Source organism: Rousettus aegyptiacus, unplaced genomic scaffold (assembly GCF_014176215.1).
Source record: "Rousettus aegyptiacus isolate mRouAeg1 unplaced genomic scaffold, mRouAeg1.p scaffold_m13_p_5, whole genome shotgun sequence".
NCBI lineage: Eukaryota > Metazoa > Chordata > Mammalia > Chiroptera > Pteropodidae > Rousettus > Rousettus aegyptiacus.
The window spans coordinates 17,306,166-17,329,817 of NW_023416308.1; the positions used below are offsets into that span (position 1 = coordinate 17,306,166).

Genomic DNA, 23,652 nt, shown 5'->3' on the forward strand with positions numbered 1-23,652 from the left:
TCCCTTGAATCAGAGGCCATGTTTTACACGTTTGTGTTTTTGGCATCAGAATATGTCTTGCTGCTGGTGTTCACATTAGCATGTGCTTTGGGGCCCTGAATGCCTCCTTCTAGTGAGGTTTTACAGGCCTGGTTCTTGGGCTGGTTCTAGGCCAACCCACCCTCTTTAGGATCATTCCTGGGAACACAGCCCTTGGTGCCAAAAACCTTCCTCTCACTGAGTTCAGCCAGGCAGCAAGGGTGGGAGTGGCCTGGACCACTTAGCAGAGGGGTAGGTGCCCTTGGAGAGAGGTCTCTCCAGGTGGCCAGGCTCCAGGGAGTCCTGGGCTGCCTCCTCTGTACTCCTGCTGGGTGCTCAGCCTCAAGCCATGGCACTCAGAGAAGGGGGTGGGGTGAACAGGGTCCCTCTGTCTGGGACATATACCACAGTCAGGGTGCCCAGCTGAGTCCTCCCATCCCTGAGGCTCTGGGAAAAGCCAGGCAGACTGGGGTTCCAGTCCTGACTGCCACTTAGGAGCTGTGTGCCCACTGCCTTCCTGAGCCTCAATTTTCTCATCTGTAGAAAGGGTACAACCATCCCTACTTTGCTGAGCCACTAACCTAAGTGGCACTTTGCTTTCAGTGCTATCTAAACACAACCCATGAAAATGTCCAGATGGGTTTTCCCCAGGTTTGGAGGGAAAGGCTTGGACTGGTGTGACTTAATGTGAGCTACACGGTACACATGGTATTGCTCCAGGGGTCTTGAGAGTCTCCAACAAGGCAGGCAGTCAGTATCCATGGGATGGTGGGCACCAAGTATGTCCAAGCTGCACCCTGCTGGCAGCTCCATGCAGGGATGCCCTGTGTGCAGGGCACTGTATTGCGGTGTTCATCGTCTTAGCAACAGTTTACTGCTCTCTCCCACACACCCATGGGGAGGCACCCGTCCAGCACCTGCGCAGTCCTACCTTCCTCGCAGCTAGCCCCGGAGTGCCCGGGGCAGCACCTCCACTCTCGGGCGGTCACTGTCTTGTACATCACCTTGTATGTGGGTCGCAGCACGGTTCTGTAGCTGAAAGAGTGCCCAGGTGGCCCGGCTCAGACAAGGTTCTCTGCTGTTTCTCCCACCATCTGTGGGGACAAACCCAGAGCCCCCAAGGGTCCTCTGCCACCTCCAAGTCCCTTTGGAGCCTCTCTCCTCCTGCATTCTAAGATTCAGCCTTTCTACTCCTTCTTGATCTTCCACCCATGGAGAGCTGGATACCAATGGAAGAGGAAGCCCCTACAAGATCAGGCAGCCTGTCCCTAGCAGTGAATGATCACTGAGTGAAGACATGTAGGCGAATGGTGGAAGCCCTCCCCCAGGAAGCCCTCCAGGATGCCCCAAAAGCACAAAGTGCTGAGAATGGGCATAGGGCCGATATTCTCTTTGCTCCACCCACCCTGGGGTTCCAGTCTTCCCCTGCACTCCCGCCACCAGGCCTTTGCCCATGCTGTGCCTCCCCCTGGAATGCCATCAGTTTCTTCTTTACCATGGTCTCACTCACCTGTTCCCTGGGCAGCTCATGGGCCAGGGGCAATTCTGCAGCACTCGCTGAAGGTAAGTGCCATTTTGCACGTGGCATGAGATGGTGCGGGTCACCACATATGAGCACCAGTTCCTGAAACAGACCAACAGGGAGGAAGCTCAGGTGCCATGCGCAGCCCCTTGCCCGGGACCCTGGGAGGGTGCGTGAGGAGGTCTGTGTTCTCTCCAGGAGCTCCGAGTCTCCAGGCAGAGAGATCCCTGAGCTCTGAGTCCTTTGGGCCCCGATGGGAGTCTTCATGCCACTGTGGCTGAGGAGTGAATGCCACAGGCCTAGAGGGGATGGCCATGCTGAGGTTTCTTGGGAAGCCTTGGGGAATGAGCTTCCGGGGGGCAAGATGGGAACAGGAATCTCTGAAGGGCCTCTCCCTTCTCAGCATCTCTTCTCTACAACCCTGACCAGTCCAGGCTACTATTGCCTCCTGCCTCCCAACTGGACAAGAGCAGTGGCCCCTCATTTTGCCCTTCAGTGTCTCCCCAGAGGGAGTGTCGTAAAGCGGAAACCTGGCCGTGTCCCTCACTTGCTTAGCCTCAGCCTAGCCCTTGGGATCTCCTGTGCTCACGTCTGCTGTAGATCCCTCACCTCCAAGCCTTTGCTCACGCTGGGCCCACTGCCTGGAGCACCCTTCCCCCGCTTCTCCCCTTGGCACTTTCTACCTTTAAAGCCCCGCTGTGCTGTCACCTCTCCCCTTGTCCTTCCCTGCTTCCACCTCCATCTGTTCCAGAACTGATGATTCCCTGACCTGGATCCCACAGCACTTTGTATGCTTGTCGAGCTGAATTAAGCTGGTGATTCATATCTGTCCCCTCCCACCCCTGGCATTCGAGAGAAGAGGCCCTGTCTCACTTCTCCTTGTGTCCCCTCTATGTGACAGTGGGGATGCATGATGTCCCAAGCATGGAGGACTGACTTCTCCAAATGCCAACTAATAGTCATATTGCACTGCACATAGTGAGTACCTACTGTATGCTAAGGGGTATTTTTTCATCTTCCTGTGGTGAGTGAGGAAGGCAACTCCCATTTTACAGAGGGAAAACTGAGACTCAGGGATGGGAAAAAACTGCTCATGGCACAGAGCTGGTGCACAGTAGAGTTGGATTTGAACCTAGGAATGTGGATGGCCCTGTCTGGCCCCTGACTACTTCCCAGAGGCCTCAGCTCCCGTCTCCCCGGAATCTCCTGGGCCATGGTCCATGGCTTTGTGAAGGCCCCAGCCTGGGAACCTGCTGACCCTGGGCTCAAGGCCACAAAAGAAAGTCTGGTGGGGAAGGGGGCTCAGGCTGACAAGGGTCACCTGAAACGGTCCCTCCTTTCCCAGCCCCTGCAAAAAATGCAGAGCCCATGACCCCGTGCAGGGCTGAGGGCCGCTGAGCACTTGGAATGTTCCCACCGTCACAGAGGTGCCTGCCACCACTGAAACTCGGTCCCCCAGCTGCTGCCCTGCCCCCACCCTGGCCCACCTAAAGGAGCAAGTCCTTAGCCAGGACCAGTCAACTAACTCTCTGTGGGACCCTGAGGAAGTCCCTTCGCCATTTTGTGTCATGCCGAAATCAGTTTAGGAGGAGAAAACAGCTGAGCCAAAGGCATGGCGGTAGAAAGCAAGAAGAAGAAATGGTCCCGTTTGGCCCAGCGACATGGCAGAAGCTCAACAGAGCCCTGGGCCAGCCACCCCATGGAAGAGGTGACAGGTGCTTGCTACAGTGCCGCTGGGAATGGTACAAAACTGGGAACAGCCTGAACAGGACCACAAGACACAGAGAGCCAGGTGTGGTGACACAGCCCCGAGTCCCCACATGCGGACCACTGTGCCTAGCTAAGGCGGAAAAAGCCTATGCAGATCAAGAGAAAAGGAGTGCATGTCTATTACACTAAGGAAGAAAGAGAAAGCCAAAAAACTATACATGTATCCACACAGGTAGCTATGTGTGCATAAAGTTAGGAAAAATCACACGATCACGTCTGGGGGTGGGAGGGGCTTTCCACCCATTCCATCTAATATGTTCACAGCGGCTTCCAGTTGTTTGCTGCCAGGAGCTGGGCCCGGGGCCTTCCACATGCCTGGTTACGAGCACCACTCTACAGCTGGGAAAACTGAGGCTCTGGGGTCTGGGATGTGCCCTAAGGACCCACGATGAGTGACACAGTCATATTCGGAACTCAGGTCTATCTGACCCCAGAACTTGTGCTCTTAACCTCATGCTGGAAATGTTTTTCCTAACGAGTAGGTGGGGATTTTATCAGTTTAAAAAGATACGTTTCGAAAAGGTCCCCCACTCTTTAGAGCCTCTGGGTCCCTAGAGCTGTGGTTTCAAACTTTATTTGTAGGGGACACAAGGCCCTTCAGGAAAAGCAGTGTAAGTTGTGACTCCTCCACAGAAAAATAGATAAAATTGGGGGTACAAGTTCAGTTCATGTGATGTCCTCCTGGCTGGCCCAGGGACTCTGTGAGTGAAGAAAGAAGAGAGGGAGTGAGCAACCTAGGCAGTCAGAAACTCTGGACACAGGAGGGGGCCCTGGGCACAGAATGAAGACCTTGTGCTGCACACACAATATACACATACGCAAACTCATGCACACACACAATATACATACACACAAACTCATGCAATACACACATGCATATGGACATGTTCACATATGTATACGTACATACAACTCCCTGGCACACACATGCCCATGTGTACACACACGGATGCATATAAGCACACATATACACACACACGCAAGCATATAATCAGATCAATGCACATCTGGCAGGACATATAGCTACAGAAATGACCACATTCTCTGTACTCGGGTCCACATACACAGACAGACACAGGGTCATGTACGCTCACATGTGCACCTGGACTGCGCCTGGGGAGATGGGCCTGTGACCTCCCACCCACAACTGCTGGAGCTGCCCCTCTTTACCAGTGGTGAGCTAGAGAAAACAAGTTTTTTTCTTCTTTATTAATCAAAATTTCCCCCATGTGGATCATTGCCTGGCTCTCTGGTTTGTTTCTCATGAGTTGAAACTTGCTTGAATCCTCTGTTTAGGAGACATGGAGCTGGTAGCTGGTTAGGTAGACACTTTAGATAAGAGGGGACACTCAGGCCAGGTGGGGTTCAAAGTCAGCTCTTTGTCCCCTCCCTATGGGGGGATCACCAATACCTTCCCCTTCCCCAGCCTTTAAGACCCTAGTCCCAATGCCCCCAGGATGAGCCCGCACTCCCCAGCAGAGTCCCAGCCTGGCTCTGCTGCCCTCCTGCCCCTCAGCCCACTTTCCAGAGGCAGCAGGAGCTTTTTGTAAAGTACAGACCTAACAATGCCATTGCTGCCATGGAGTTCTCAGCCCATCACGGCTCTCATCACCCTGTGAGCACTGACCGTCTGTCCCATAAGCCACTTTGTCTCCTGCACAATCCTGCTGCCCCTCCTTGACCTTCCTGCCCTCCCTCCATGTGCTGAATTCTCCCTGACCTCGGATCTTTGCATACTGGATTCCCTCTGCTTGGAAAGCCTCCCTGTGTTCCAGGAAACTCCTATTCAACCTTGGGGCCTGAGTCCTGAGGTCCACTGAGGGACTGGGTACTTCCAGGGCTCCCTCTCACCACTTTCAGCAGCCCTGAGTGTTTCCCTCCTGGACAGGTGCTGGGAGAAGGGCATTGTACCAAGCCAGGATGGGGCTCATATTGAGGGTGCTCAAGGAGGTTTGCTGAATGACTGAGTGACAGTGGCCTTGGGCTGAGGAGCCAGAACCCAGGTTCCCAGAGATGGTTGCAGTCCCTGGAAACCCTGTCTCTATCCTGCTGCCCCTGGGGGCTTCGTTTCCTGAAGTGTGGTCTGTGATAAACTGCCCAAGAACCTGGTGAGGCTGTGTCACCTCCCGTGGGATGGGGCGAGGGCAGGGGCTGGGAGGAGGCAGCCCTTCTCCCTGGGCCTGTTGCTTTGGCCCACTCAGCACCTCCTAGGCCCCCAGAGGTACCTGGGGGAGAGGAAACCAGCCAGACCAGCTCAGCCTGGCACCAGCTACCCCCATGAACCCCCCCACCTGCCCTCCACCCCCTGCCACGAGGGGCCTAGGGGACTTTGTCTCTGTGGGGCCCAGGGCTGTGATCCGGAACAGTGATAGGGGCTAATTGCAGGAGGCAGCCAAGCAGGCTGGGGGCCAAGGGCCGTTATGAAAAGGAGAGGAAAGAAAGGAGACATACTGGGTGGGGGTGGGGTGACTAGAGCCAGAACCCCAGACTGGAGGGGAAGTTTCAGTCCTAGCTCTGCTGCTTCCTAACTCAGTGCTTGGACAAGGCCCTGACTCTGGGCCTGACTTTGTCCATCTGCAAGTGGGAACAACAGATTCTTCTCTGGTAGGGGAGGTTTCAAGCAAAGCTGACAGCTTTTGATAATTCTTACTCCTGGACTACAGCATGGGCGCCACAGCTGCAGACCAGGGCCTTCCCTGGGGCTTGGGGACACCACCACAGTACCTTCTGCACGAAGTCCTCCCCTCCATTGTAGGATAGGGATTGTCAGGTTCTGAGTTTCACAGAGGAAGAAACTGAGGCTCCAAGAGAAGTCACCTGGCCAGGTCACCCATGTGGGCGTGGAGCTGGGATTTGAGCTCCCTGGAGAGAGGGGCTAGGGAAGAGAATGCTCCACTATGCTTCAGCCTAGGATTTACCCACAGGAAGCCAGTACTGCAGGAGGGAGAGGCCCAGGCCAGGACACTGGCAATGGCTTAACTCTAGAGCCACGGCACTGGGCTGGGTGTTAAAGGAAAAGGGGGTTCAGGCTAGAAGGGATCTCAGAGGGGGCAGGAAGCAGCCCCAGCAGGGATTGAAGTGTGGGCAGAGGTGAGCCAAGGCAGCTCTACATGGCCCCCGGGTACCCTGGTTCTAAGGGTCTTAAAGTCTTACCACATTCCTAGGGCTGGGGGAGGCCTCTTGGATACCTTCCCAGGCCTCCCCCTCCCCAGGCACAAAGCCTCTTTTCTGCCTCTTGTCCCTTGGCTGCCAAAGGGTCCCTGGGGCACTGGGTTGGGGGTGGAGGGAGGGCTGATGGGGCGAGACATCCCCATGCTGTCTCTAGCGATGCTGGGATGGGGCCACAAGGGGAAGACCTGGCAGCTGAGGACCACAGACTCCTCCAGCTAGAGGTCCCTTCCCCCACCTAATGTTAGTGATAGCAAGAACCACTGTATGTCAGGCTCCGAGCTGGTCCTTCCCATGGGGGTCTGTCCACCCTCAGGACAGGCCCTTGAGCAGGGGATGAGGGGAAGAAAGAAGAAACTGAAATGGAAACTAAGACCCAGGGCTGTGAAGTGACCTGCTTGAGGTCACACACTGAGTGGGTGACAGAGCCAGGGACAGAGCCCCTAACTCCTAATGACAACCCATAGTTGATGATCTCTGCTGGGGTGAAAAGGACACTGGATTTGGTAATGGCTGGCCAGAATTTAGCTGCTTCTATTTTTCTTCTAGGTCTCAGTCTTCTTATTTGTAACATGGGAGCAACAACAGTGCCCAGGCCACTGTGAGCCTCCTGTGAATGATACTTACCCACAGCCACCGTCCCACTCCCATCCTTGCCCACAAGCCCTGAGGGGCAAGGAACCCAGGTTGGGACAATCTACCCTGGACTGGCTGGAGGACAGTCGAGACCTTAAGGCCTCTCAACCATCATCCTGAGCCTGACACTGGGAGTTCCTAGTTCAGAGTCTCAGTCATCTTAGCACCTGAGATGCTGGTCATTTACCTCCACGGCCTGGGCAGGTCATATCCCCTGTCTGAACCTCAGTTTCCTCCTCTATGAAATGGGGACCAGAAAAATGCATGCCTCACAAGGCAGTGGAGGCAGTGAATATAGGTAAAATACCCAGCCTAGGCCAGCAGTGGTTAGCATGCAGTAGGTGGCATCTGTGACATCTGCCACCTGTCCGTCCCTGTCTCGGACAAGTGCTCTTCTTGCCTTTGATGCCTCAGCCACCTCCGCACCCTAGACCTGCCCTTGTCACCTGCTCTTGGTAGTCCAGTGTGGGCATGCTGGCCCCTGACCACTGGGAAAGGAGAACTTCTGAGAAGAATTAAAGAAGTGAGGCTGTAGGGGCTGGGGGCTGGGCAGGCATTTGAATGCGATGAAAGGCCTGGAGAGGCCTGGCTACTCTGTATTGTCTGCCTCAGACAAGGGAGGCAGCTGGCCCTCAAGAGGGGACCTCAGAAGGGGTGGGGCTGCAGCCAGGACAGGACCCAGGCAGATTCAAACAGTGTCATCAAAGCCAGAAAGACACAGATTTGAATCCCAAGTCTTCTATTAATGATCCATGAACCTAGAAGATTATGTTAATTCTCTGGGGCCTCAGTTTGCTCATCTGCTAAATGGGAACGAGTGCACCCAAACTCATTCATTCAGTCCTTCCTTGAAGGATTAAAGAGGACATTGCATATAAAGGGCCCCCTCACTGGTCCTGGAAGATGCTACACAAACACCAACAGAGAGAATGTTCCCGGCAGCCGAGTGAGGGCCAGGAAGACAGAGTACTCCCTGCCATCTTTGTCCAAATGCCAGGTCCCTGGGGGCCGACAATGACCCACGGGCAGCGAAACTCCACCCCAGTCTCCTTCCTCCAAGGGAAATAAATAGCCGGTACTAAAAAAAGCTAGGAGCAAGGAAAAGGGAGGAGGGTCCCCGAAGTGTCAGCTAAGGGGTGTCCCAGGCTTTCCCATGTGCAGGGCGAGGGAGAGGGGTGTGGAGATTAGGGGGACTGAAGTCCTGGGGGAGTTTGTCCTTCATTGCTCCCTTTCCTCATCCTCCGGGGCTCTGGCGGAGGGTGTCGGAGGCTGTCGGGGGCTGCAGGCTCCAGACCCATGGAGTAGGGGGCCCCAGCACTGATGGGAACCTCTGCCAGATAGCGGGGCGGCCCAGGGTCCCTGCCCCCACCCAGGATGGCACTGAGGTGGGGCACCTGATCCCTTTCCCAGCCCTAGGCTTGCACGGAGGCTGCGGAGGGGGCGGGGAGTGCCTGGAATCCCGGCCCCCCGGCCGGGGCTGGCAGAGCACAGAGGTGGTAGTGGTGGAGGGGCAGCCCTTACCTGCGTCCGGAGAACGCGGCTCCCCCGACGCTCCACGCGGCGCTGCCTCCCGGGAGCAGGAGCCCCAGGCAGAGCAGCGCCCAGGTCCGCGGGCCGCCCATGCTGCGCCCGGCGCCCTCCGCGCACGGCCCCTCGTCCTGGCTGCCCCCAGCCTGCCGTCCACGCCCGCCCGCGCCGCCAGCCTCCCCGGACGCGCGGATCCCGGTTCCCAGCGCAGCGGCGGGAGGGCGGGCGGGAGGCGGGCGCGGGGCGGGGGCGCGCGTTCCCGGCCTCGCCCGGCCCCTCGGCGCGGCCCCCCGCCCCCTGCGCCGCCGCTGCCAACCCGGAAGGAGCCCCGGGGGGCCGGGCGCCCCTGCCAGGAGGCCCGCCAGGAGGCCCGCCAGGTGCCCACCTGAGCCTGGCGCTCTGCGCCGTGTGGTCCTTTGGGGAGGGGTGCCAGGTCCGAGATGCCCTTCCACGTGTTGCAGACTGGGGAACTGAGTCGGGGCCGCGGTCTGCGATGCAGCCAGGACCCGAAGCCGCCAAGCCTGAGCTAATGCAGGGGGAGGGTGGCGTTCATCCTCTCAATTTTGAGGGATCTAGTTCCCGAGGCTCGCGGAATCTTTCCATCCTTGCAACAAAGGCTTCCTGAGCAGTGAGCGTCGCTGTGTGCAAGGCACCTCACCTCTGCTTCACACCCTGTCTCGGTGTAATATTCAAACCGCACTGGGAGAGGTGGGCACAATTATCCCCATTGTACAGAGAAGAAAACCGAGGCCCAGGCACCCATAGTCGCCCTGGGAGGAGAAGACCTAGGTTTATCCCATAAGATCAGTGCCTGCTCATCACCATATTACAAATGGAGAAACCAAGGCACAGAGAGGTGATGTCATTTGCCTAAAGCACTCCATCAGTGGTTGGAAGAGCTAGGATTTGAACAGAGATCTGACTTCAGAGGGGGTCAGCCTTTAAGCACAATTAGGGAAGAGAGTAGACAGCATATGGGTCTGGGCCTTGGTTTCCCTATCTGTAACAAGGTAAGGCTTAGAGCGGGGTTTCTTCATCTGGGGTACATGGACGAGCGTCTGCGGAGAGGGCTGTGAATACCACCAAGGTGTATGCGGATGTGTATGTGCGCAGTGGGTGTGAACGATGGGTTAATATGCATGTATGATGTGTTTGTGATACGTGTGTGTGTGTTTACAGGTTTGATGGATGTGTGTGATGCCTATGATGCCTGTGTACATGTGTGCGATAGAAGTGTGTGTTTGTGAGGAGGGACCACAGCTTTCATCGGAGGGGACGCAGAACCCTCCAAAACTCCAGGACAGTCTCTAACCCCTTTCTGACCTGATGTGCTGCAGGCAGTCCTGGGCTGGGGAGCCTCCTGCTCAGCTTGGTGGTGCACTGGGGACCTGTCCCTCAGACACCTGCCATGGCTTGTCCAGATCCAGGATCTCTGCTAGAAACACTCCCGTGGGAAGTATCTGCTAGCCCCTACTTCTGATTCCTGGGGACCGCCTCTCCTGGACTCATTAGATCTGGATCCTAGGCTTGAGTCAGGATGCCGGAGGGTGCGCTGATATAGAGGGAACTGACCCCTCTCTCTTGAAGAGGCATGTAGGTAATGAGGGCTGGATTCAAACCCTGCCTCTGCTGCCTTTACCCAAGTTAGCTTGGGCAAGTCCTGCCCTTCTTTGAGCCTCAGTTTCTTTTTATAAGGAGGACAGTTGCACGTTCCTCAGGGGGGTATAGGCAGGAATGAGATATCATGGTAATGCTCTGGCACGCGCTTTCCCCTGCTTCGCATGGTTCCCCCAAGGGCTCCCCACTTCCTCCAATGACATCATCACAGTGCAAACTTTGCCCCCTTGGGGGAGCTGCCTCCCTCCTTCCCATGTGCTATTTTTGGGCACCTACTATGTAACACCTGTCTGACCCCAAAGAAATGGAGCTTTGTGCCACTCTGGTTACCCCTTGTTTTTGATACAACTAAATCAATGACTTAATCCCCTGGATGACTCATTACTCTCAAGAGGATATCTCCTGAGAGGCTCCCAGACTCATCTATAGCCTGGTTAAAAGGCTAGGATCAAAAACATCACCCCAAAGGGCACTTTGAGGGGCATGCAGCTCTTTAGGAAGGAGAAGAGCTGGGCAGTGGCTTTTGTCCAGGGGACGGCCTTTGAGGACCTATGGGTGTCTGGGACCCCCAAAGGGTGCCACAGAATCAGGAGGTACCACCAAGTCTATTTGCAACATGTCCAAGATGCTCCTGTGATTAATGGCATACACATTCCTTTACCACCAAACTCATGGGAGCTTCAGACCACTGTAGAATTTCTCCCTCAAGGGACCCTCTCATTAAAAGCCGTTATCAACATTTTGACATCAGAGGGGATCCTATCCTTGCTGAGGCTGGGATCCCTTGGTCGGCCTAGCGTATTTATTTTTTATTATAGTCACACCCTGTGGTAGTGTAGCCTGGTAGTTACCAAATAGGCTCAGCGCCCCCATTGGCCTAAATGTCAATTCCAGAAGCAACCACTGGGAGATGTGTGACCTGGGACAAGACACTTTCTCTCTCTCAGCCTTGTTTCCTTCCTTGCAAAGAACAAGTCATAGAACCTTTTTAAAATCCCTCTGGCTCAAGAATCCATGGGTCTGGGAAAGTTTGAAAGCTCTGGGACCCTGTATGGGCACAGCCTGAAGCCCCCTTTGAAGTGTGCACTTTTCTGGTGGATGTTAGCTTGTTTTCTGGTCTTCTCTCCTCCCTGAGCAGAAAGGGCAGGGAATGCCATGGGAACCTGTGTCTTGGTCAGTTGAGGTTTCAGTGTTTGCTGAGATGGGAGGAGAGGGACTGCTGCCTTGAGGTCTCAAGGCCTGTCCCTATGGGCGGGGCCTCCTCCCTGGAGGCCTGGTTTTTTCTGCTGCCAAGACCAGACCACAACCGCCAGTAACGACCGCGGCTTCCGTTCCAGAGTGCTGACTGTGTGCCAGGCGCTGCGCTAAGCATTTTGCTTGCATTGTCTCCTGCCCTCCTCTCCACCACCTGGACGGGCTGTTTCTTTATCCCCGGGTGTGGGGCTTGCCCCAGGTCTACAGCCTCTGAGTGATGGTTACCCACTAGGCCACATTGCTGCACTCTGGCTGAGCCCTGCAGAGGGGCTTCTTTGGGGGAAAAAATGAGAACTCAGCTCAGATTGAGACATCGTTCAGAGAGCTGATGAGGTGAGAGAGAACACATGGACCATGCAGACACGGACTCGGACACAGACACAGACACACACACACCACCACCGCCACCACCACCCCCTCCCAGAACAGGTCATGCGGTCTGGGAAACATAGCCCTTCTGGTGTGGATTCACTGACGCATCCACACCGGGCTAATCCAAACAGGAAACGCTGTCCTCCTCATAGCAAACAAACCTGGGTCACAGGCTTCCTTCTCTGTGACCTCCCATTGGGCCTGCACTAAGTGCCTCTTTCCTCTGCCAGTGTCCCACACGACAGCCTCCCCAGGTTTGGTGTGCCTGTGTCAGCCCTGTTCACATACCAGTGAGCTCAGGGGCACCACGTGATCTCTACTCACATTATACCCTTTCTATAAGTGAGAAAACAGCCCAAGGCAGCTGAGGGTTGCCCAGAGCCCACAGTGGCAGCTCCCAGGGACCCAGAGACCGTGGCAGCAGCCCTAGATATCATAAAAGGGAAGGGGCCATGTAACCGTCAGTGGCCTTCAAAGCCTCTGCCCAGACAAAGGACCCGGCCAGAGGGCCTGGCCTTCCCCATGCTTCCAGGTTGAGGAACAATGCCCGCTTTCTGTGCCTTTGATCTGGAGGCCTGGCCCTGCTGCCCCTCAGTCCTAGAGCAGGGGCCACCCTGCTGGGCCAGGGCAGGGGCTCTGGGGGGACCCAGAGAGCCTGCAGCTGCCCAGCCTAGTTATTTATGCTCCATGGAGCTGCCCTTCTCACCCAGCTCATTCCTTCCTCACAGAGCTGGAACTGGGGCTGGAAGGGAGTGATGGGAGGAAGGAAGCTGTCGGAAAATCATAAATTAGGGCTCAGAGAGGGCCTTCCCACCCCCCTCAGGAATCTTCAGGAGGAGAGGCCTGCACCTTTGGGGTTTGGGGGAGGACAACAGAATAACAGGGCAGGGTGCCTGTATTTGGAGTCAGAATATATGGACGTTCAGTGTGATCTAAAGTCAGTCCCTTCTCTCCAGGATTCAGTCCTCTCATTATAAAATGAGGTGATACAAGACTTGGGGACTTTCTTGTGACCACTTTGTTGACTGTTAAGGAATGGACAAATAAGAGGCCTTCTCCTTAACATTTGTCCCACTGCCCTTCCCCTGGTTCCTTCCCCCAGAGCCCTTCCTTTCTGCTCCACCTACCTTTCTTGGGGTCCCTTGCTCTGCTTCTCTTTTCACACCTCTCCTTCTTCCAAAATGGACTAGTGAAGTCTCTTTAGGCAGCATCTACCTAGCTGGGGGATAAGGGGAGGAGATGTTGTCTTGTTCATACTAGAGTGTTCATGACTGACATGTTTAATGTTATTAAATGTTGAGCGCAGTTAACAGGAATTCTTCTTCATTTAAGCCTTAAGTCATTGGTAGTGAAACGTCTAGGCTAAGGGGGATGCTTGGTGACCAAGGTCTAGCAACAAGGTCTGCCTAGTAAGAGGATTTTCTGTGTGGGAAAGTGTCCATCTCCAAACCCCAATGAGGTGAAACTCACCCTCTGCTGGATAAATCTGGTGTGATGGCCAAAAGGCTGCAGGTTAGATGGATCTGGGAGGTGTGAAGGGTGGGCAGGGGAGCCACTCAGAGCAAAGACCCTGGAGCTACCCACCAGCCCCACCAGGAGGTACCTGCTGGGCCATGAGCATGTGGGCCTGCCCCACCTGACATCCCCAAGTTGAATGGTTTCCACCTCTGAGGAAGTGATTCTGAGGGGGAATTGGAGAACGAGAGGAGAGGAGATGGAAAGAGTCAGGGAGAGACACAGAGAGATGCTCGGAGAGAGAAAGAGAGCCAGCAGGCCAGAGATAGAGTAAGACAAGTGGGCCAGAGAGATGTAGAAAGAGACAGATGGAAAGACAGAGAGATAAAGAGACAAGCAGACAGACAGACACAGATAGAAGGGCACTTCTGGAAGAGAAACTCAGGTTGCTGGTCTTATCTACTGTGGGAGCCAGGTAGGGGTCAGGACCAAGGTACCACGCAGACCCCCATCAGGGGTCTCATCCATCCTTTTGTACCCCATGGACTCTGGCCTTCTTCAGACTTGCACCCCCACAGCCTCAAGGATTGGGAGCCAGTTCAGCCTCTAACTCCTGCCCATGCCTGGCACTGGCTGACCAATGGGCTCTAAGCTGTCTGCAGCTGGTATAAATTATGAATAGGCAGCCCTGTTAGGCAGATGGAGCCCCTGAACCCAGGAGAAATGGATTCCTAGCCTGGAGCTTGGCCTGGGGATTCTTAAGTGGGTGGACAACCTTATGGGGCATATGAGGTCCTCAAACATCAGGACTCCAGGCTCTCCCTACTCCACCCTCCGTCCAACCCTGCAGGGCTAAGCCTGGATGCTCACCATCTGCCCATTCTTTGGTTCCGCCCCATCCAGCCTCCACATCCTCATGGGATGTGGCCTTGGTTTCCTTGGTGGCCTCTCACCTCCTCTCTGATCCTGCCAATTCTTCAGGATCTTCCCTAAGGTAAATGGAGCCAAGTAACCATATGGGAGAAACCTTTAGTCTCCCTGTTGCTCTCAGGTTGAGAACTGAATGTGGCCTGGCCCGCTCACCCTTCCTCTGTCTCAGACCCTGGACACCAAACATCTTTCAGTTCCCCAGCCCACCCTCTGCTCTCCAACTGGCTGCAGGGCTTTCCCATCCTGTCCCCTCTGCCTGCCCATACCCACTCACCCTTCAGTCTCAGCTCAGACATCACTCCCTCCCTGCCTCTAGAAAGCTGACCCACAGCCCCAAGGCTGAGTCAGGTGTCTACTCGGCTTCCCCACTCACAGCATTCAATGCTGGAGCCATCTGCTGATTTGTCTGGTTTCCCTGATGAATCATAAATAGGCATAAATGCTGGGCCTTTTTTTGGTAATTTTTCTAAGAGTTTTAGGAAAGATACACACACCAGAAACCAGAAAAGATACATTTGGGTACATAAAAATTTCTTCCCAGAGAAAAATATGATTAACTGGAAAAATTTGTAACATATCAATCAGATAAAAAGCCTAATTTCTTTACATATAAAGAGCTCTTACAAACTAATAACATCAATCAATGGCCTAATAGAGAAACAGACAAAAGTTATGAACAAACAACTTGGAATGAAAAAGCATCAACTTCATTCAAAGGAAAAGAAATGCAAATGAAAACCACAGTAAGATAGCATCTTCCAAAACTGATTGTAAGGACTTAAAATTTTTGATAAAATGTGTCGGCAAGAGTGTACAGTGACAAATGTCACTTCATATATTCCCTCTTTGGAACACAGTTGGAAACATGCATTAAAAGGTAACGTGTATACACCTTTGACCTACCAATTCCACATTGAGGCAGTTTCCCACACATCTGTTTGCAAAGAATACAAGGAAATGAACTACAACACTATTTGTAGTAGCAAAAGACTGGGAAAAAAACCTAAATGCCAATTGCAGAAGCTGGTAGAAAGAATGAAGGGATAAACAAAGTGTGGCATACACATAAAGTGGAATATTACTCAGCCCCAAAAAGTAACAAAAGTACTGATACGTGCTGCAGCGTTGATGAACCTTGAAAACATGCTGAGTGAAAGAAGGCAAATGCGAAGACCACATATTGTAATTATATGAAATGCCTAGAATAGACAAATCCATGGGAACAGAAAGTAGATGAGCGGAGGCCAGGGGCTAGGGAGTGACTGCTAATGGGTACAGGATTTTTTTTTTTTGGATGATGAAAATGTTCTAAAATTACATAGTGGTGATGATTGCACAACTCTGAATATACCAGAAACCACTGAACTGTACACGTTAAAGGATGCATTTTGCGGTACGTGGAATATATATAAAGATGAGGTAGAGCACAGTGTTTTGTTATGAAACAATTTCCAAGATCAGTTGTTAAGTGAGAAAACTAAGTGCAGCTGTGTGTAAAGGATGCTGTCGTTTGTGGGGAAATTACAGAAATACATACCCATAAATACTTGAATCATGTACTCACTGTATCTAGAAGAATTCTCAAGAAACTGGTAACTGGCTGCCTTTGGGAAGGTAAACTGTGGGACTGAGGTTGTTTATTCTCATTGTGAATCCCTTCGCATGGGTTCAAAAAAATTAACACCACGAAGTACACATATCATTGTCACTCTTTGCCCTAAGAATTAAATACATGTGTGTGGGCACATATAAAAAGGCAGCTCGTACAATTCCACTTCTGGTAGCTATTGCCTGCAGCCTGGGATGGCCTCTGGGTGCTGGGATGAGGTTTCCACACAGATTTCCACCTCTGGGCAGGCATAGAATCCACAAGTGCCAGGGTTGGATCAGGAGCTGTACCTCTGAACCAGCAACATGAAGAGGGATGGGGCTGGGGGCAGGGAGAAAGGGGCCAGCATTAACCTGCTTCTTACCGTGTTGGCCCTGAGCCTTCATCTCTGTGACTGCAGACTGCATGCACACCACAGCTGCCCATGCAGAGGTATTTTGTCCAGGAAACAGAGGCCAGGGAGATTGCTAAACCTCACAGCTAGCACTAGCAGAACGGGACTCAGAGTCTCTCTGTAGAACCCTGGAGCAGGTGGCCAAGATAGTCCAGATCCAGAATCGGCCCTGGGCCCCTGCACTGTGCCCTTCTCCTGCCTGACAGGGGCCCATTGGCTCATCTTGGCTGCTCATGCCCAGCCCTGGTGGGATGTTCCTAGGAGCACAGCTGATCTGCCTTGGACTTCTCCAGCAAGAAAGGGGCCCAGTATGGGGCTAATATTGTGGGGTCTGTAGCTTCAGTTTGGCCAAGAAGAGGTTTCCATCCTGACTCTGTCTTCCCCACTGTGTGACCTTGGCCAAGTTGCTTCCCTTCTCTGAGCCTCAGTGTTCTTGCCTGGAAAATGAGGATTAGCAGCACTTGTCTCAGGGCAGGTGTATAAGGACAATTTACATGAGCTCCTTGCCCAGTGTCTGGTACGTACTGCCTAGAAAAAAAGTATCCACGTCGAATCCAAAGCATATTACATGTAGTTGTAAGAATGAAAAATCTGGGCAGCTTGGGGATCTGAGAACTGGGACAGACAAAAGGGTTGGTCTTTGGTAAACAGAATATTGGGGAAGGATCCTAAAGGCTCTTTGCTAATTGTTGCCTAAAATGTTTCTGTTGGCCAATATCTTGAGATAGAGCAGGGAAAATCCATGTTGAAATTCAAAACTCTTCTCTAGGATAGCTTTTGTATTTACCCAAAGACTAGACAGAATCGTTCATCACTGTTATTTTGTCGGGCTTTGATGGATCAGGGAATCCGTTCCCTTTCTAGGTACTCTGCCTGCAATTAGAAAGCTTCGCCACTAGGTGGCGTCTTGAGTTTTCACCGGCAGACGAATGCTGTTTTTTGCTTTTGTTTTTATTTTTTGGCTCCCTCTGATCCGCTCCTAAAAGCTGCCTTATGAGAAGAATAGACAGGGATACAGAGATAGTGTTTAGATTGGCGGAAAAGAGTGCCGCGATCAGTTAACAATGTCTGCCCAGAGTGAATGAGTAGGTGACGGCTTCGGAGCCAAGCATGGAGCCACCTCCAGAGTGCTTTTGAGAAGACAAGTTATGTGTTTCTACTTAATAGTACTTTTTAGAATAAGTGTGGCTCTTTTGAAAACACTTGAGCATAAATATTAGAATTACTAATTACTGTTTAAGAAGTGATACTTATAAAAACTAATTTTGTAATAAAGCACATACAATTTAGGAATGGATAGGCAAGATACTTAAGAAAGCAAACACAAAAGTATGACTTTTCTTATCAGTCATGAATGGTTTTCTATTTTTTCCCCTACAATAGCTTTAAAAAGAGGAAACTCAGATACTGTTTCTTACCTGCTTTCTCTTGTGTGCTCGTAATCAACTCTCGTTCTTGGAGTCGAGATGCTTGTAGCTTCACTCAGGTCTGTAGCTGTCTGCTTGCCTGGCCTCTGGCTGACTGAGCCAGTTCTTGGAAGAAACTATAAAGAAGCCAGAAAGCCTTTTTGGCTGCACTCTTCTTAAGAATTGCTGAGTTTTATAAAATTACTCTTTTTCATCAGTAATCCCTCAAAGACTTCTTAGAATCCTTTTAGTAGTAAGACATTATAGTATTATCAAAAAAAAAAATTAAAGAAATGACTTGTAATCCATTAACCTTGATATAATGATTCCCCAGGTTTTTGTTTGGGGTTTTGTCTCCTTTCTTTTTAGTGTTTTATTTTTTTCTCCCCCCCAAAAAGAGAGGTTTCAGCCCCTTAAAAACCTTTCTCCCACCTCTAGGCAGCTGAAAATCCTCCTTTCTTTCTCTTCCTCTTAGCTGTTTGTTCTTTGAAGTCAAAGCTGGTTTCATTTCTAATCTTCACTGAATGGTTCTTTATTGATAGTCACACAAGGGATCAGAGGGAGCCAGACACAGGCTGTCTTCTGCAAGGGTCGACAGTTGTCACAGTGGCCACATACACTGCTGCCCGTTGACACTCTACATAAGTAAACATGAGCAAAGGGGTGTCTGCAGGGCCAGACACCAGATATCTTTGTGGGAATTATGGGTGTGTCTATATTTTCTTGTTTTTAATGTGTCACTTTGGTGATCTCTAATGTATCACACTTGTACCTTAAAATATAACTTATTTTTAATTTTTAAAAATTCGCCACTCCAAGGTGAAGTGAAAAAACTCAAGGGAAGTGGAAAAAGCATATATTCGCAAAAAAAACTTGTATATAAATGTTGATAGCAGCACTATTCATCATAGCCAAAAAATGGAAATGTCCTTAATGTCCATTAATTGATGAATGGGTAAATAAAATATGGTCTATCCATACAATGGAATATTATTTAGCCATAAAAAGGAATGAGGTACTGACACATGCTATAATGTGGATGAATCTCGAAAACATTGTTAAGTGAAAGAAACCAATCACAAAAGGACACATATTACATGAATCCATTGATATGAAAAGTCCAGAATAGGGAGATCTACAGAGACAGAGCAGATTAGTGGTTGCCGAGGGCTGGGAGGGGGCTTGGTGGAGGGAAATAGGAAGTGACTGCTAATAAGTATAGGATTTCTTTTGGGGATGATGAGAATGTTCTAAGTTGATTATAGTGATGGTTGTATAGCTCTGAATATATTAAAAACCATTGACTTGTACACTTTAAGTGGGTGAATTTTATAGTATGTAAATTATATCTCAATAAAGCTGTTATATATAAAACATACACATTCAAACAAATTAAGATTTTACAGAGTCCCCTAGACTCTGAGGAAGGAAGATGGGCAGCAGTGCGAGGTGAGAGGAAAGGTTCAGCCTTCACGCCTGCCGCGGACATACTGCAAGACACCAACTGTGCCCTGGAAGGGGTGGTGACTGTTTTGTGGTGAACAGCGGACGTGGGAGTTGTGGGCCCTGTCCCGGCTGAGCTTCCAGTCCAAAGAGCAAAGACAGTGAACCCACATGATAACCCACTGTGGTAACTCATGACCGTGACAGCCAAGGAAGAGGCTGTGGGAGCCCAGGTCCCTAACTCAGCTGGGTTGTCAAGGGAGGGGAAGGAAGAGGGCATGTAAACTGTGTGACTTGGTGGATGAGCAAAAGTCATCCAGGGAAAGCCTAGGGGAAGAGTCCCAGGTTGAGGGAACAGCAGGAAAGGCATGGGGGAGGCCTGAAGGCAGCAGCAGGCCTGGACCTCTGCAGCAACAGAGTGGGGACAGGGTGGGGGGAGGGGAGCAGAGAGATCCGATGCCTGAAAGTCGGCAGAGCCAGGCCTCGTGAGATTTGGGAGCCAAGTCTGGCCACTTCTTGAGGCCCTAGGAGCCACCGTGAGACTTTAAATAGGGAGGGATGTAGGTCTGGTCTCTGCTTTTGAAAGATCCCTTTGGCCGAAAGGGCTGGAGGCCAGGAGGTGGGGGGTAGTTGCAGTGGCCCAACTTGGATGATGGAGGCTCGTAGGAGGGGTTGACTGGTGATCCCCAAAAGATATGTCCATGTTCTAGAATCAACCAACATGTCCTTGTTTGGAAAAAGAGTCTTTACAGATGTAATTAAGGACCCTGAGATGCGATCATCCTGGATTACCTGGGTGGGCTCTAAATCCAATGATAAGTATTCTTATAAACAACATCCAGAGGAAAGACAGAAGAGAAATGAAGGCAAAGATTGGAGTGATGCAGCCACAAGGCAAGGAACGCCTGGAGCCACCAGCAGCTACAAGAGGTGAGGAAGGATTGATCTTCCTCTAGAGCCTTCAAAGGAAGCACAGTCCTGCTGATATCTTGATTCCAGACTTCTGGCCACCAGAAGTGTGGGAGGGTGAATTTCTGTTGTTTCAAGCCACCCAGTTTGTGGTAGTTTGTTACAGCAGCCCCAGGACACCAATACTGGGGTCACCACACGGATGGAAAGAGGTCACTAGATTCTGGAGATTTTTAGGAGGTAGAAATAAACCTCCTCCCACACACCTCCCATCCTGCCTGAATTCCCAGGCATTGCCTTTTACTCCAGTTGCAATCATTTGAGCCTCATTCTTCCAACTGAGAACTGTGTCAGTAACCTGTAAAGGTGATGATAACAGCCATCCTGCAGCTAAGGATTGAGGAGCGTGTATGCCTATTATCTGGCTCGCAGCAAGCGTTCAGTACATGGCAACGATGGTTATAAATTCATAAAACCTTGGCAAGTATGTGAAATACCATTTCACTTTGCAGATGTCTCTGATCTTCAGCACCTTCCCCACTGGCCTCCTAGGAGGCCGAAAGGAATAATAGCATCATGGGATGGAGTTATAGGTTGAATTATGTCCCCTCAAAAGATGTCGAAATTCTAGTCCTGGATACCTGTAAATGTGACATTATTTAAAAATAGTCTTTGCAGATGATCAAGTTAAAATGAGGTCATGAGGGTGGGCCTTAATCCAACATGACGGTGTCCTCATGAAAGGGAAAATTTGAACACAGAAATGAATGCATAGCAGGAGACCATATGAAGACACAGGGAGAAGGCCATCTACAAGCCAAGGAACACCTGAGGCCACCAGAAGCTAGGAGAGAACAGTGGTACTGATTCTCCCTCACTGCCCTCAGAAGGAAGCAACCCAGCCAACACCTCGATTTCAGATTTCCAGCCTCCCAAACTGCGAGACAATACATTTCTGTTGTTTAAGCCTCCCAGTTGGTGGTACTTTGTTATGACAACCCCATAGTGCTAATGTGGGCAGGAATAAGATGAGTCTCACCCTGTGAGGAAACGGGGCCTTCCGAGGCCTGTGGAAATATCTGGGGGCTGGTGACAACCCTCCGCCCTCAGCAGTCACTATCCAGGCATGTGGCCCTGTTTGGCCGCCTGTCTGCCCCCCTCCACTGCCCCAGCAGGAGGGCACCAGACGCTTCCAGGACAGAAGTCTGGGATGCATTTGGAAATCTTAGCAGAGGGGTTTCAAGTTCGGCCCCATCCCGGTCAGCAGGGGAACAGCCATCTGGATCCTGTTTGCTGTCCCCTGGCAGGGAAATCTGAGCAGAACTCTGGAAAGAGGTCAGGGGGGAGGGGGGGGGGTGCTGCCTCCCTTTGTGACCAGGGCCCTGGATGGGGAGACAGCAGGCCCTGCAGTCAGGCCCTGGGCAAACCCTGGCTCTGCCACTTGCTGGGTGACCTCAGGCTGTTCAAGCCACCTCCCTCTTCTTGGTTTCCTCACCTATAAAATGAGGACAACAGTAGAATTTACCTCCAAATGTTGCTGCCAGGATTCAATGGGATAACACAAATAGTAGGATTCTTGATGAATAGAAACTTTACATATTTTTTTTTACCCTTTTTAAAAAATCGAGGTAAAATATACACAAAAATAAAGTTAAATTTACCGTTTTAACAATTTTAAGTGTGCAGTTGAGTGGCGTTAAATACATTCACATCGTTGTGGACCATCACCACCATCCATGTCCAGAACTATTTCATCTTGCAAAACTGAAACTCTGTCCCCATTTAACACCAACTCCCCATTCCCCGCTCCTCCCAGCACCTGGCATTCCCCATCCACTTCCTGCCTCTGTGAATATGACCACTCTGGTTACCTCATATAAGTGGAATCATGCAGTATTTGCCCTTTTGCGACTGGCTTGTTTCACTTAACATAACGTCCTGAGGTTCATCCATGTTATAGATGTATCAGATTCCCTTTAGATTTTTTTTTTTAAACGAGAAATATATTAGTTGCGTTGTGCTGTGGAGTGCTCCCAGCCACTCTGCCGATGAAGCGGAGGGACAAGTGGCCTCTGTGGGCCTGGGAAAAGGAAGCCCTGGCAGTATCTTCTCTCGGTCAGCCTGCTGCCCTGCCTGGGGAGCTGGAGGGGACATTTTCTTAGAAGTGCTGAAGGTCCTGACTCATTTCCTTTTGAATTTATAAAGTTTCTAGAAGATCCCAGGGTTCTAGGGACCCACACCAGGCTTGGGGGCACTGGTCCCCAGCCTGCCCAGGGTTGGGGGAGATGAGGAAATGGCTGTGTGCACAAATGTCTTGTATATAAACCTGTGTGAACTAAAGCAAGGGAGAGGCTAAAATGCTGGAGGGACCCAGGTTAATTTGGGGTGGCTCAGCTAACATCTGATAGGGATCCCAGAAACCTCCCCTCCAGGGTTACATCTGAGTTCAGTTTCTGCCATAAGCGCAGTCAAGCTGCAACCTGCCTGCGAGAACCTGAGGTTCTCAGATGTAGAATGCAGGCCTGGCCCCTGCCTCACACATGGCTGGACTTGCACTGCTCCCTCCAGCCGTCTGGCTCCCCAGGGCCCAGAGGAGCCTCTCTCTCAGCAGGCAAGTGGCCTGGACGCCACCCTGAGACAGAATGGCTCTTGGATGAATGGGGGACTCGAAAGACCTTGGGGTCCTCCTTCTGCACGGTGATCTTTGTTATCCAGGGAGAAGGAAACATAGTGGAAGATAGGGCCAAGCATGGGGCCTAGAGGTCAGGTAGGTGTGGGCCACCTACTGGCCTGAGCAGGGCGATTCACCTCTCTTCACCAGCTAGTCTTTTCACCTGTAAGCTAGACATAATAATAACTGTGGCCACCTGATCGGGTGGGCGAAGATTTAGTGGGGTGATATACAATGTCCAGCCTAGTAAACGGCTCAGTTACTATTAGGAGGGCGGACAGCTGCCTGGACTGAATGTGCTTTGGGACACCCCCTGGGATTTTTTTTTTTTCTTTTTGGATGTGTCAGCTCACTTTCGAGCCACTGGCCTCTTCTAGAAGTTGCACACAGATAAAAGGTCCCAGTTAATGAGGATCTTGGTTAAAGTTTTAAAATTCACAGCGAGCCCACTCTGCATAATAATGTATCAGAAACACAACAATCCTTTAATCTAGAAGGAATTAATTGCTAGGCCCAGAAATTCAAGGCACGCTGACAGAATCCTTAATTTCTTGAGCTGATGGTTTCAAAAAGCAACTGATTTTAGACTGGCTTTTCTCTACGCGCAAGACTCCCACAGTTCTGACAAAGGGTGAGATTGTCTTGATGCCTTACTCAGTAAGAATCATGTATGTAGGGTCTGAATTGATGTCAGCTCTGAATTTTGCCTGCTGGGTGGAACGTGGCAGACTCGAATCCCCAGGAGATTCAATGCCAGCTCTGTGGCCCAAGCATACTGGACACTGTACAGAGAATGTCCTCACTCGTCCTGCACAAGTTTGCTGAGTACACATTCAGAGCCCAAGTTCAGGTTCGGTGTTGGCAATGCAGCAGCAAGCACGACCAGCTGTGCAGACAGACCTTAGATAAACCTACACTCAAAAAACTAACTGCACATCGTGATAAGGAAAC

General features: G+C 51.4%; 1 protein-coding gene across 15 annotated transcripts in view; it reads right to left on the bottom strand.

Annotated features, from left to right (window-relative positions):
* EMID1 (EMI domain containing 1) overlaps positions 1-18,306 on the bottom strand; it is a 50,764-nt gene extending 32,458 nt beyond the window's left edge. For 9 of the 15 annotated variants that reach the window (XR_001599329.2, XM_036221262.1, XM_036221260.1 and 6 more), the window contains exons 1-3: positions 8,636-8,771; positions 1,529-1,642; positions 950-1,053 (exon numbers count right to left, since the gene is read on the bottom strand). Coding sequence is in view for 14 of the 15 variants with exons in the window: in XM_036221262.1 (XP_036077155.1) it covers positions 950-1,053; positions 1,529-1,642; positions 8,636-8,736 (319 nt within the window). In the remaining variant the exon portion in view is untranslated. The other 6 variants (XM_016164361.2, XM_016164359.2, XM_016164364.2 and 3 more) reach the window with 6 other exon arrangements.
* Positions 18,307-23,652: the final 5,346 nt, after the last annotated feature.